Genomic DNA, 13,585 nt, shown 5'->3' with positions numbered 1-13,585 from the left:
TTCTCTGTCCCCTGTCCCCTTCCATCTCTCTCCCCTGAACGCTCACCTTCTTTTTGTTCCCCTCTCACCGTCTCCCTGTCTTCCACTCTGCTGTGACTGGCCACACCCCCAAAAGGCAGTATAGAGTAGCGGTTAAGAGCTCAGACTTCGGTGCCATATAACCGGGCTCTGCCACTTCCTGGCTGTGTGTCCTTAGGCAAGTTGCTTAACCTCTCTGTGCTGTTGATAATAATAGTAACCTGCATCAGGGTTGTCCTGGGGAATAAACTGAGATGCGATCTGTAAAGCACTTGGAACAATGCCTGGCACACGTGAGCGTCAGTGAGTGGTGGCGATTATTATTATTAGCACTTAATGTCTCTTTTTCTTTCATCTCTCTTGACTGTCACCCTCTCCCTGACCTCTCGTTCTTCTCTCCCTTCATTTCTGTCCTGCCATCTGTCTTGCCCCCGTCGCCCCTTCTATCTCTTCCCATCTCTCCGCCCTGGCTCCGGTGTCTCTTCTCTCCCCTGTGTCTTGACCCCTGCCTCTTTCTCACCCCGCCACTGCCCTCCAAACCCCCTGCCTCCGCCCCTGCCCCCTTGTCACATTCCAGACTCTCCGAAGACTCCCAGCCCTCGCTCCTCTCCAAACCCGTCAGCAGCCTGTTTCAGAACTGGCCCAAACCACCTCTGCCGCCACTCCCCACGGGAACTGGGGTCTCCCCTTCCGCCGCTGCAGCTCCGGGGGCCACGTCACCCTCAGCCTCCTCCTCCACGTCCACCCGCCACCTCCAGGGCGTGGAGTTCGAGATGCGGCCGCCTCTGCTCCGCCGGGCCCCCAGCCCCTCACTGCTGCCCGCCTCGGAGCACAAGGTCAGCCCTGCGCCCAGGCCCTCGTCCCTGCCCATCCTGCCTTCTGGACCCTTGTACCCGGGCCTCTTTGACATCCGTGGCTCCCCAACCGGAGGGGCAGGAGGCTCCGCTGACCCTTTCGCCCCCGTCTTTGTGCCACCACACCCCGGGATGTCCGGGGGGCTTGGTGGAGCCTTGTCAGGGGCCTCCCGCTCCCTCTCACCAACCCGCCTGCTTTCGCTGCCCCCGGACAAGCCCTTCGGCGCTAAACCTCTGGGGTTCTGGACCAAGTTCGACGTGGCTGATTGGCTCGAGTGGCTGGGCTTGGCTGAGCACCGAGCACAGTTCCTGGACCACGAGATCGATGGCTCCCATCTGCCCGCCTTGACCAAGGAGGATTACGTCGATCTGGGCGTGACCAGGGTGGGCCACCGCATGAACATCGACCGGGCTCTCAAATTTTTCCTGGAGAGGTGATGGCTGGCCTGGACGGACCAGCCCGTCCACAGAACCCTTGAGCCTACTGGCCTCTTGACCTCTGACCCCTGACCGTCATTATCTCCCCCTGGGCCAGGGACTCTGCTAGAACTGCGCCCTGCCCTGCCCTCGTCTCCCAAGGCCGGAGGTCACCGGGTGGCCAGATCCCCGGCCAGACATTTGCACCTCACAGGAGGGGGCAGCTGACACAAGACTGTGTGTGAAGCAGGGAGCGGGGTGGGGGGGGGGTGGTGATGGAGGAAATCGCAGAGGGGGATGGAGAAGGAGGGAAGGGTCGGTTCTGGGGAGGGGGAACAGACAGAGCCATAGGGGGTCAGCCCTCAGCCTGATTGGATGGGGTTTGTCCCCGGCCGCAGGGGAAGGGGGTGCCCTCAGATTCCACCACCTGCCGCTCCTCTAACAACCCTTCCCCCCCTCTCCAGGCCCCTGGGCTCTCCCCACCCTCCCCCCTCCCCAGCACACACACACAGCAGCCCCCCACCCCGGCCTCTTGCACGCCCCTTTGCACGCCTGCTTGCCTCTCTCTTCTCCCCGGGCTACAATTTTGCACAAATTTGCCCTCTCGCTGTCTTGCACACTCCGCCTTCGCTTCCGGCTCGCGAGGCCCTCTCAGCGCTCAAACACCCACCCCCCCCCCTTCCCTAGCCCACATTGCATTTCTTCTCTTCTGCTACATTCCATACCTTTACTCTCTCAGACTCTTGTCCTTGGTGCCCTCCCGTGCACACCTCACTTCTGAAAATCTCTCAACCCTTGCTGCAGACACACTTGGGACACCCCTTCCCCCACCCCCTCCCACACTCTGTGCACGCATACTTATTCTCCGGAGCACACCTGCCTCTGTTCAGCTCTTGCACACTTGCTATCCGGCGCACTTTTCCTGACACGCTTCCACCCATTCTCTTTAAGCATTAGCCCCTTCTTGAACCCCCACATTTCTACTCGACCTGCCTGTCCCTGTTGCAGGGACACTCCCCTGCACCTCCCTGCCCCCCCTTCTCACACCGTCATTTCTTGTCATTTCTTGCACATCTCGTACACCTGCCCCCCCCCCCAGGAACTGCTTGTCTTTCAAATGCTCATTCCCTTCCTCTTCGCCAGCCAGCCCCTGCCCCCCGCCCCGTTCCCTTGCACCCTTCTTTTCCAGATCTCTGCCCTGCTTCATTCTCTTTTGTGCACTTTCTCCCACCCTCACTCTTGCACACAGCCTCTGCAGCGCTCTCACTGCTCTCGCGAAGCCGGGTCCTTCCTCTGACAATGTTCCTGCACGCCGTGGCTTTGCTGCACACTCATTCTCGAATGTCTGCTTGTCCTCGCCGGCTCCTGGGTGACTCTTTCCATCTCCCCGGGGGAACCCTACCACCTCTCTCCTTCTGCACACGTGTCTCCGTCCGCACACTCTGGGGCTGGCCTATCCCCGCTTTTCCGAGCATCCTTACTTCTTGTTCCTGTGGAGGAACAGCTCGTGCAGACCTTCTGACCCTGCCCATTTTCTTCCCTCTCCACACTCCTTTCTCCTTCTGGCCAGAGAAGACCCTAGGCAAGCCCCCTTGTTGCTCACTGTGGCCTCCATTCTTCCTCTTCTCCCTGCTCCAGTCTGTGACTTCTTGCACACCCTCTCTCGTCTCGCTCTTCCTAGTTCTTCCTGGACCATCTCTCCATCCATTTTGCACGAAGACCCCCCCCCCAACCTTTCCTTCTCTCAGAGAAACTCCCTCTCCCTCCAGCATGGCTGTTCCTTCCTGCACGCTCCCCCACCCCCACTCCCTTTATTCCTGGGGCTTGGGAACTTTAAGCCACCCCTTCCCCTGAGAAGCCCCCTCTCCTACTGTGGGTAAAGGGGGGAGGGCATCGCCCTCAGGTCCCCCCCATGTTCAGCTGCCAAAGAAGGGAGCTCCCCCTCCTTTCCCCAAGCCCATTCCCCCTCTGCTGCCCCCTACCCCCCAGGGGGGGGCGCTCCGTCCATGGGGGGAGGGTGCTTGCAGCCCTCTCCCCTCACCACGTCAGGGATCTGCGGGGAACCATGTGGGAGGGTCGTGGGAGGGGGGAGGGATGGCAAGGAGGGGGGCAGAGGTCGCGCTGGGCCCCTACCCGCCCCCTCCCCCTTGTCGGATGCCCCCCGTCCGCAGGGGGCCTGCGCGGCGCCCGTCTATCAAGGGCTTGTTCATTCTGGATGGGTGCCGCGGGGTTGGGGAGGGTGTAGGGGGTGGGGAGGGGGGAGGAGAGGTCGGGGTGGGGGGTGGGGAAGGGACTGGATGGGGCAGCGCGGGGTGGAGAGGATAAAGCAAAAAGAGGAACAATAATGAAAATACAAAAAAAAAAAAAACAAACCCTAGAACACACACACACAACAACAACAACAAAAAATCCAGAAAAAAAACCTGAAATAAAAGCCCGAGAATTGTCTTCCAAGGGGGGTGGGAGAAGAAAAAAGGAGGGGGGAGGATGAGGACGTCAGGTTCTCGCTGAGACAGGGATTGGCATGGGTTGAAAGCCCCCGGCGCCCACCCGGGTCTTCCCTCTCGCGAGCCTCTCAGTTCATCCCTCAAGGGATCGGGACCCAGGCGTCCGTTTGCAGGGACTGGGGGAAGATGAGGGAGGCGGGATTATATTACGGGGGTTCATCCCTACCCCCCCCCCCCGTCACCTCCCTCGCCCTGACTCCCCACCAAGATTTTGCAGAGAGAAATGGCTTTTGTACCAGGTCATTCTTTATAATTAAACTCACAGTATCCACCCCCCTCGAGCCGGGCCCGCCTCCTTCCTGGGGAGGCAACGCCCCCTACCCTCGGGGGTTCCGGGTGGGTAGCCCGAGCCAGCTGGGCGGCGTGCAAGCGCAGCCGGGGCCCGCCCCCCGAGCGTTAGACTTCCGCGGTCGGCTCCGCCCCCAGGGCCTCGAGCATGCGCCGCCGGACCAGGGAGCGGCGCAGGTGCAGGCGGTAATCGGCCAGCAGCAGCTCGTCGTGGCGCACCAGCGGGTGCTCGAGCCCGCGGAGACGGAGGCCGCAGCGCAGCAGACGCGAGCGAGTCTGGAAGTCCGCGACCGTGATGAGCCACCTGCGAGGGGTGGGGCCAAGAGGACAGGGACGGGGCGGAGACCGAAGGGAATCGCTGGTGGTCCCTGCCTGGTCCCTGTTCGTTTACCCACTCGGGCTCCTCATCCCGTCACTCTGTCCCGAAACCCCTCGGCAGCCCTGACCTCTCGCCGAGGTCCACCCGGACTTCGACCCTCGCATGGGTCGTTCTAGGTCCCGCTCTTCTCTCAATCTAATTCTGTCCCCTGGTCGTCGTCTGTCGAGGCTCCCCGTCTTTTCGAACCGCCGCTCCAGGGCCCGCCCCTTTCTTTGTCCAGTCCCGCCCCCTCAGTGAGTCTGAGGCGCGTCCCCAGATTTAGGTTTCTCCCGGCCCCGCCCCCAACCCGACCCTCCAGGTCCCTTGCCCACCCGATCACTCGTGGCCCCACTCTTTCAATGTGCTCGGCCCAGGCTCCGCCCCCTCATAGCCGCCTTCCCAGGCTCCGACCCCACGCCTCGGTTTTATCCGTCCAGGTCACCACGTGGGTCCCTCGAAGTCCATTTCCTCACTCCAGATCCCACCTGCTCTCTGATCTCACCTGGCCCTGCCCCCCCCCCCCCCCGTGCTCACTCTCGGCTCCGCCCCTTCCCGGTTCTCACACTCTGCCCCGTCGTCCCGCACTTTCACCACGAGCCGCACCCAAATCCGGTGCTTCCGGACTCAGTCCGGCTCTCCTTCCCTTCCCGGCCCCGAGTGGGACTCGGCGCCTTGGCTCTGGCTCCGCCCCTCCCTCCACCTCCCTAGGCCACACCCCTCACCTCCTCCAACCTGCTCCCCGCCGCCAGGCCCTTCCCGGTCGCTCCCAGCCTGGGATCCGCCACAAACTCACCTGTCCCGGCACCCCGCCGTCCCACAGATGACGTTCGTATTTTCAAAACGGATACTGGTCACGCGCCCGCTCTCCATGGCTCCGGGTAACTCGGCCTCCAGAGCCTCCAGCACCTCCAGATGGGTAAAGTCCTCCTGGGGCTGGAGGAGTCAGGAGAGAGCGCCTCAGCATGTGACACTCGTGGGCAGCAAGGTTCCGGAAGCCCCCACCTTAGACCCACCTGTAGAACCTGCCAGAATCCCCGGTGACATTTGAGGGGCAAGCTTCACACTCTATCTCGGGAGCCTATCGCTCTAGTCAGACCCGGGAGAACAGGTATCTCTCAGGTAGAAAAGCATCAACTGTCATTCTAGGTCATTCTCCAAAAATATCAGTTCTCACCAGGCGGATTTGCCAGTAGTCAATGAGCAGTTGGCTTAAATAATTCGCCAATGTGGTCAACTTTACCAATCTACCAAAAACTTTTCCAGCAACCTGCGCTGGAGAGCAGACTTTTAGCGGCTCTTAAAGATCCCGCAAGGATTTAAGTTGTACACGTTTCCGTTTATGTTCCTATCAGCATTTTAAGGAATGTCCGGTTGCAAAAAAATAATAACAATAAGGGTCATAGGGGGCTTGACTTGTCATTCAGAAACATATTGATCACTAACCACATTTTTAGCGTGAGATTACCATCCAGAAGGTGATATACCATCATCAGAACATTAAAAATTGCTGAGAAAATAGGGTGACATCATGACATCGGTCACCTCCAGGAAGGCAAGCTGTGCCATGTATGTGAGGAGGAGGCGGGGTCCCCTGTCCAAAGCCACAAAGAAGAGGAGGGATGGGCTCGGAATGAGCTCCTAGACCAAGGACAACAATCTCTGTGTTGGGATAAAGTCACACAGATCACCTGAGGGAGTGCGTCTGAGACCAGTGCCTGAAACATGGGAAGCGTCCCCTTAAGGTCAGCTCTTCTCAGGTAACTTTTGAGCGAGAACCTAACAGATACCTCTGCTGACCGATGGCAGCGATTGCTGAAGGATTTGTACCAGGAATGACCGGTTCACCGAATCTGCCCAAGACATGGGTTTCATCTTGAGTCTCTGCTGTATTTGCAAACTTAACAGAATTGCATAGGATCGATTAGCAGGTCACTGGCCTTCCTTTGTTTGTTTTTTTTTAATTTAAATTTTTAATGTTTATTTTTGAGAGAGTGAGAGAGAGGCAGAGCGTGAGCAGGGGAGAAGCAGAGAGAGAGGGAGACACAGAATCTGAACAGGCTCCAGGCTCTGAGCTGTCAGCATAGAGCCCAACGCAGGGCTTGAACTCACAAACCGTGAGATCATGACCTGAGCAGAAGTCGGACACTTAACCAACCGAGTCACCCAGGTGCCCCTAGGACACCTGCCTTTCAGTCTCCGCCCTTCTCTGCCCCTCGTTCTCCCGCTCTCTCTGCCCCTCCCAGGTCATCAGTGACAAATGTGACGTCTGACCCTTTGACAAATTCATAATCAATTTTTAGCGACCTGTCCTGTGCCGAGCCCACAGCTGGCCAGCTGCAGAGCCTAGATTGAAGCCCTGCCCCCCCTCATTTCTGAGCCTGTTCCCTTTCTATCGTCCCACCCAAGCTGTGCAGAGACTGGGGGTCTGGGGTCCCAGGGGCAGGGGGCCACTCACTGAGGTCTCCATGCACAGACAGAGAGGCTGGGCAGCAGGTGGTGTGGGAAACCTCCGGAGGCATGGTAGCTCTCGGTCCAGCGCCTCGTATTCTGCAATGACCTGACGCAGGTACTGCTTCCTGGGGAGAGAGCGAGCGGGCAGGGACCTCGGCGGTCAGGGAGGGGGCTGTCATCGCCCCCCAGGGGGGGGCTGAGATCAGAAGTCATGAGACCAGGGGCCACTCACGAGGATCTGACAGGCCTGCCCAGGCTCCGAGTCTGCGTCTCCTCTAGGGTCTCAATGTCCACAAGGAGGGCTCCTGGGGATGGAGACCGGGTGTCAGCTGCCCTGCGCACCCCTCAGACGTTATTCGGCTTCAGCGGGCTTCCCCGAGTATTGTCCGTACCATTCCCGAATGGCTCTTATGCCAGTTACCGAGCTATTTATTGACTCTCAGCTCCCAACGCCCCACTGCATCCACTCCGTCCGTGATCCCCGGGCGGGGACTCTCCTAACCCCTGCTCTGCTCCGACTGCTGGGTTCCCGTTAGGCTCTGCCTACAGGGGGCGCTAGACAGGGGCTGCAAGGCAGGAGGAAGAGGGAGGGAGGGACTCGCCCCGTTTTGCTTCCCATTCCGCAGCACCCCCAACACTATTTGAACCCGGTGTGGTTTTCTCACCGTCTCAGAACCGGCCTCCTGAGGCCAACCAGACCGACAACAGCCGCCGATCGGCCCTTCTAGGCGACCCCTCCCTCGACTAACTGGTCTCTCTTGTGGCCAACCGCTAGTTGTCCCCCATAATCCGTTTTCCCCTTCCTCTGCAGTCTTCGGGTTTTTCCCCCCCGGCACACAGCCGCCCAACTAGAGACATCAGTTCCCAGCATCCCTTGCAGCCGCGTGTGGCCATGCGAGCGAGTTCTCGCCGACGGTGTTGGGGGAGGGAGGGGTGGCAACTTTGGGCTCATTTGTTGGACTCGCTGCCCCTTCCCTCGGACGGAAGCGTGACCGTAGCGACAAGCCAGCTTCCGCGAGGCTAGAGCAACAATGCGGCGGGAACCCGGGTCCCCGCGTCATCTCATGCGGCTGGGATGTCCCAGCAAGCCGGACCACCCGATCCCCTGTCGCTCTCTCGTCTTAACGCCATTGCGTTTGGGGGTGTCTCTTTGTTGGGGCAGCCGAACAGAGAGCAGGTCGTGACGCTGAGCACGCTCCTGCCGGCCATAAACAATTTCACGGAGCACCAACGTCAGCCGAGGCCTCTCTGTGACCAGGGCAGGCCGAGATAAAAATAAGGCCACTCCGGAGCCTCGTCTCAACACGACAGAACATGAACACCGCCCGAACCACAAAAATGACCAAAGAGCCTCCGCTTGGTTTAGAGCTGATGCTGCTTCGTTCCCGCCCACGGTGTTAGCGCCGTTCATTCCTCCTGCGTCACAGACTTGCCTCCACTTCCTGCCAGCATCCCAAGCCTGCTCCCCCGAGGGCTCCCAAAGTCACCTAACCGAACAGCCCCTCCTAGGGCATTCCGTGTGTTAGGGACTCCCTCGGTACAAGCCAATAAACTCAGTGGTGTGCTGGTAAATGTTTAATTAATCTCTTTCTCGCTCTCAAATGTTTCATTAATGTCACGCTCCCTGTCTCTCTGTCTCTCTGTCTTTCTCTCACACACGCACAGATTGTAGCATTTGCCAGTTTTCACGCTGTCAATATACCCACCATGACCAATTTCATGCTCCCCACGGTTTTAACAACCAGCTTGCAAAGCTTAACAATCGGCTCTTGCGAGCAGGGACAGGCTGTCTCCAGCACACGGCTATGTCACAGCTATGCTCCTGGAGGTCTTCGACTTTTGGGGTGTTGACATAGCTCAGCTTGTACCATCGGAAATCCCCTTCTCTGGTCCCCATCCTCCACCTTCCCATCTGTTTGCGCAGGGCAGCTGGGACGATCTTTCCATCTCAGCGCCCCTCGCTCACAAACCACCAGCGGCTTTCTCTCGCCTTCAGAATAAAGTCCTCCCCGAGGCAGGGACTTGCGCCTCAGTGCGTGATCTGGGGAGCCGCACCTTGTTTGAGACACAGCATTGTGGGGTCCACCCCAGACCTATGGGATCAGAATCTGCATTTTAGCAAGATCCCCTTTGGGAAGCGCGGGCCCTGCATGCGGTAACCCCTGTTGACTTCTCCAAGCTATAGTGGCCTCCCCTACACCCCTCCAACACAGCGATCCCTACAGATCCATCCATGGAATAACAATAATAGCTCTATGTTTACAGGCCTTTTTATTTATTTATTTTTTATTTTATGTATTTATTTTGAGAGACAGAGAGAGAGAGAGAGAGAGAGAGAGAGAGAGCAAGGGAAGGGCAGAGTGAGAGAGAGGGAGAGAAAGAGAATCCCAAGCAGGCTCTGCGCTGTCAGCACAGAGCCTGATGCGGGGCTTGAACTCGTGAACCGTGAGATCATGACCGGAGCCACAACCAAGAGTCGGGCGCCTAACCAACTGAGCCAGCCAGGCGCCCCATATATGTTTACAATCCCTTTTAAAAAGCCAAGCACTCGGGGCACCTGGCTGGCTCAGTCGGGAGAGCATGGCAATTCTTGATCTTGGGGTTTTGAGTGCAAGCCCCACATTGGGCGTAGAGCTTACTTTAAAATAAAAAGCCAACCACTTTCAAAAGTGTTTTCCACTGCATCCTCACGACTACTTTCTGATGAAACGGAGGCGTAGAAAGATTATGTGACTTGCCCAAGGTCACGCAGCCGTAAGTGATAGAATCAGGATAAAAATCTAGGCGTCTGGATCCAGACTCTGTGTTCTCAGTCTCCCCAGTCTGCTGTCTGTCCTCCACTCTCGTCTAGACAATGTGCTCTACCCTCCAAAAGGTCCCAGTCTGGTGGGGGAAGCAGTCAGTGCAAAGGGCAATACGAGCTACGGTGGCGGTGTCACAAGGTGAAAGGGAAGCCCAGTCTAGGGGCAATCAGGGGAGGCTTCTCGGAGGAGGTAATGTCTACAGTAAGACCTGGGGATAAGGAGGAGCTTGCCAAATAAAGAAATGGCAGGAAAAAGATGTCTATGCAGAGGACCACCAGGGGCTAAGGTCTTTAAGCACAAGATAATATGGCCATCCGCAGGAACTTCTCAGACTTCTCTTCAGCCCCAAGCTAAGAAGCACTTATTCATTTGTAGGTTATTATTTGTGAGATGGTGTATTTCATGTCCGCCCTCTTTGCATGAGAACAGGCTGGGTCATTTCATTCATTAGGCACCATAGGCAAAGCGCTTGGGACCCATGGGCTGGCTTGCTTGCTTTCTTTCTCTCTTTCATGTATTTATTTTGAGAGAGACAGAGAGTGTGAGCGGGGGAGGGGCAGAGAGCCAGAGAGAGAGAGAGAGAGACAGAGAGAGAGAGAGACAGAGAGAGAGAGAGAGAGAGGGAGAATCCCAAGCAGGCTCTACGTGTCAGCACAGAGCTCTACGTGGGACTCCATCTCACAAATGATCTCATGATCTCTCATGAGATCATGACCTGAGCTGAAATCAAGAGTCAGGCGCTTCACTGACTGAGCCACCCAGGCGTCCCACCACCGGCTTTCTGTCAGCCGATGCCAACCTGATAAGTTAAAAAGTGTCACTCGTCCCAAAGTACCACCAAGAAAGCCACAAAGCTGACATGAACAAATATTGATCTACAAAACTGGCCAACTCGTCAACTCGGTTCCACTCAACTTTTCTGGAGCCAAACATAAATTATATTTGTCAGGCGGGTGCCTCAGTCCAGATTAGAGATGACGTGGGGCAGGGATCTCCAAAGGAAAAGAGGCCTTCAAAGACACTAAAAGAGACCTGAGGACAGAAACGCACCTGCTTTGCCACGAGGATGTCTGCGCACGTGGCACAGAGTAGGCTCTTGTAGCTGACACCCGGAAAAGACACCCACTCAGCCATTCCCATCCTTCTTCCCCCCATTTGAGAAGTGTCCATCCCTCGTCCATGCAGCTCAGGGGAGGCTCCCCACTCTCCTTTCTCCGAAGGCATCCCATCCAGTTTGAACCAATGCCTTGCAACTCTTACCGTTTGTTGTAATCACCTGGCAAGCATTCAAAAACTTTGGGTGCAAGGACCCAAGTCCTAGAGAGTCTGGTTAAGTTGGATCTGAAGCGGGTTTGCGTATAGATGTTTTGGTTTTAAATCCTCCCACCTTATGTAGGGCCAGAGTTGAGGACCGCTGACTAAAATAATCATGATAATCTTTTTGCCGGGGGTCGAGACAAGAGTGAGTGGGTGACTGAGTGCTGGCCAAAAAGACGTGAGGAGGGATCATGTGGGGGCTCTTAAGACGAACAACCCTCTGCAAGTGATGCCCAGAGCTGCGGCAGCCATTTTGTGGCCATGAGGCAAGCAGACTGGTGTGCAAGGGAGATACATCCCGGACTAAAACACAGGGAAATAAAAGCTGGGTTCTCAATGACATCATTGAGCTGCTGACTCCACCAAACCCAAACCCCACCCCACTTCCAGGCTTCCTTTTGAATGATGGTGGCTCTACTATTCTTTCTTCTACACTAAGTCCAATTTTTATTACATGCTAGCCAAATGCATCCTCAATACATATTGATTGAGTGAATGAATGAATGAGTGAATGACGTTTGTAGGGGGCAAGTAGGGAGCCCTGGAGCATGAGCCTGAAGTTGTCAGCTGTGGCCCACCACCCAGGGTCTGAGGCTGAGGGGCTGGGACTCCATCCCAGAAGTGTTGGAGAAGGAAGGGGGGGGGGTGTGAGCAGAGGAGGGACAGGGTCAGTGCTGGCAGTCAGATGACCCCCCAGGAGCCAAATGGGGGATGGGCTTTAGGAGAGAAACCGGAGACCGGGAGTTAGGTAGGGAAAGAGGAAGAGGACAAGACCTGAGCTGGGGCTGTGGGGATGGAAAGGCAGGGAGACGGGGCAACGGGAGCGGGCAGGAAGATGGGGCTGGGGACCAAAGGCTGTGGGCGGAAGTGGGGGGTGGGCAGTATCTGGGGTCTAGCCCACTGGCCATGTTGGCAGTGGGACCACAGAAGGTGGGCAGGACGGAGGAGGAGTGGCTTTGGGGTTAGCTGCTGAGCTCAGTGAGGGAGAAAAGGGGAGCGTGAGGGACCAGGGCAGAGCACCTAGGGAGGCCACAGCCTCAGAAGAGTTGTTAAGGCCCCAGAGGCTCATGGGAAATGTAGTTCTGGGTCCAGACCATTGGCCAGGGAACCGCAAAGGTTCATGAGACATGTGATCTAAGGGTCAAAGGGTGCCACCCAGGAATCTGGTCAACATCAGAGTCTGGGATGGCTCGCTGGTAGGCCAGTGACTCGCTTAAGGCCACACTGCAGGCCAATGTTACCACACAGTGCACGGACGAAGGAAATCCCCCCTGCCCCCCCCCCCCCCCCCCCCCCCCCCCCCCCCCCCGCCACACGCACTCACAAGGCTCAGTACCTGCCTCCCTGTGCATGCTGGGGTTGCCAGCGGTGGAGGAGCACAGGGTCTCCACCTGTTGCTGCATCCTGGGAAGGCGGGTGAGGCATGTCTCAGGAGGATGGGGAGAAGAACCCTGACTCGCCCACCCACTCCAGCTCCTTCTCTCCATGGCTGCCTCCTCCTCCTTCTCTTTGAAGCCCCGGGGGAAAACCATGGAAGAACAGGAAGGCTGAGACCACATAGGAATGTGGATTCCCCTAACCTCTGGGAACCCAACGAGTTCCAAATGCTGTGTGCCCCGGTTCCTTCTCTGCCACTTTCCCGTGTCTTCCTCTGTCTCTTCAGATCTCCTTGGGACTCTGCCTCTCCCCGCCTCTCTCCCTCCCCGGTCCTCTTTCTCTCCCCATGTCTCCGCCACCCTCCCGCTTTTACTCTCTCCCCATCTCTTCCCCCTGATCTCTCCCCATCTCTCCTCCACTCTTTCCCTTGATTTCTCTGCCCTCTTCCCGCCCACTTCTCTCCCCCTCTCTCCCTGCATCCCCCTGGACTCCTCAGCTAGTTTCCCCACCATCTCCCCAGCCCTCCGGCCCTCTTCAGAGTCTGCCTCTCTCCAAGCCTACCTCTCTGTTTCCCTACCTCTCTCCCCACCTCTCCCCAGCCTCCTTTATCCATCTCTCTTCTCTCATAACTGGCTCCCCTGCCCCCTGTCATCCCTTTTCTGGTCCCACTTGCCCTCCGCTCATCCCTGTCTCACGCAGGAACTGGTTAGACACAGGCCAGATTCAAACAGAAATGGGATTCTATATGGGGTGGGGGGAAAGCTGGTCAGGGGACCTGGTTGCCATGGTACCTCCAGAGGGAGGGGGAGGGGCTGGAGGTTCCATCTCCTGGCTGGGAGGGAGGAAGGAGCAGGGGGTGGGGGCACCTGGACTTCTGGGTCTAAGGGAGGAAGGAAAGAGAGCCTGGATTCCTGGATCCAGAGGAGAATGGTCTGGGGGGCGCCTGCGCCTGAGTGCAGGAGTAAAAGGGCGGTGCCAAGCAGGAGTCCCTAAGGCAACTCTTTCTTCTCAGTCCCTAAGGCAACTCTTTCTTCTCGTCTGCAGAGGTCTCAGCAGGAACTGAGAGAAGAGACTGGGCTTGCTTAGTTATGCCGTCTGTCCTTCCCTCTCTGTCTCTGTTACCTGTATCTTTAGTCCTCTGATCTCCACTCCCAGATGGTCTCTGCCTTGAATGCCCATTATTCCTGCCTGATA

General features: G+C 57.4%; 2 protein-coding genes across 7 annotated transcripts in view; one reads left to right on the top strand and one right to left on the bottom strand.

The window, feature by feature from the left end:
• The window catches only part of SHANK1 (SH3 and multiple ankyrin repeat domains 1), a 55,191-nt gene extending 51,672 nt beyond the window's left edge, over window positions 1–3,519 (top strand). For 4 of the 5 annotated variants that reach the window (XM_053210905.1, XM_053210907.1, XM_053210904.1 and 1 more), the window contains one exon: window positions 596–3,519. In XM_053210905.1, coding sequence (XP_053066880.1) covers window positions 596–1,310 — 715 coding nt within the window. In that variant the 3' untranslated portion in view covers window positions 1,311–3,519. Of the gene's footprint in view, window positions 1–115; window positions 197–595 lie in introns of all 5 variants that reach the window. The other variant, XM_053210908.1, reaches the window with a different exon arrangement.
• Window positions 3,520–4,030: 511 nt separating this feature from the next.
• CE2H19orf81 (chromosome E2 C19orf81 homolog) lies at window positions 4,031–13,149 on the bottom strand. 2 transcript variants are annotated; one of them, XM_053211003.1, is made up of 6 exons: window positions 12,969–13,149; window positions 12,351–12,418; window positions 7,126–7,198; window positions 6,898–7,018; window positions 5,236–5,375; window positions 4,031–4,388 (listed from the first exon to the last, which is right to left on the bottom strand). In XM_053211003.1, the coding sequence occupies exons 1-6, from the start codon at window positions 13,016–13,018 to the stop codon at window positions 4,193–4,195; spliced, it is 648 nt and encodes a 215-aa protein (XP_053066978.1). In that variant the 5' UTR covers window positions 13,019–13,149; the 3' UTR covers window positions 4,031–4,192. The 2 variants fall into 2 exon arrangements, with proteins under 2 accessions (XP_053066978.1, XP_026893036.2); XM_027037235.2 differs by lacking the exon at window positions 12,969–13,149 and having other exon boundaries at window positions 12,351–12,713.
• Window positions 13,150–13,585: the final 436 nt, after the last annotated feature.

The sequence above is a fragment of the Acinonyx jubatus genome, chromosome E2 (assembly GCF_027475565.1).
Source record: "Acinonyx jubatus isolate Ajub_Pintada_27869175 chromosome E2, VMU_Ajub_asm_v1.0, whole genome shotgun sequence".
Taxonomy (NCBI): Eukaryota; Metazoa; Chordata; class Mammalia; order Carnivora; family Felidae; genus Acinonyx; species Acinonyx jubatus.
The sequence above is the reverse complement of the archived record's forward strand: the minus strand, read 5'-3'. Positions and strand labels throughout refer to the sequence as shown.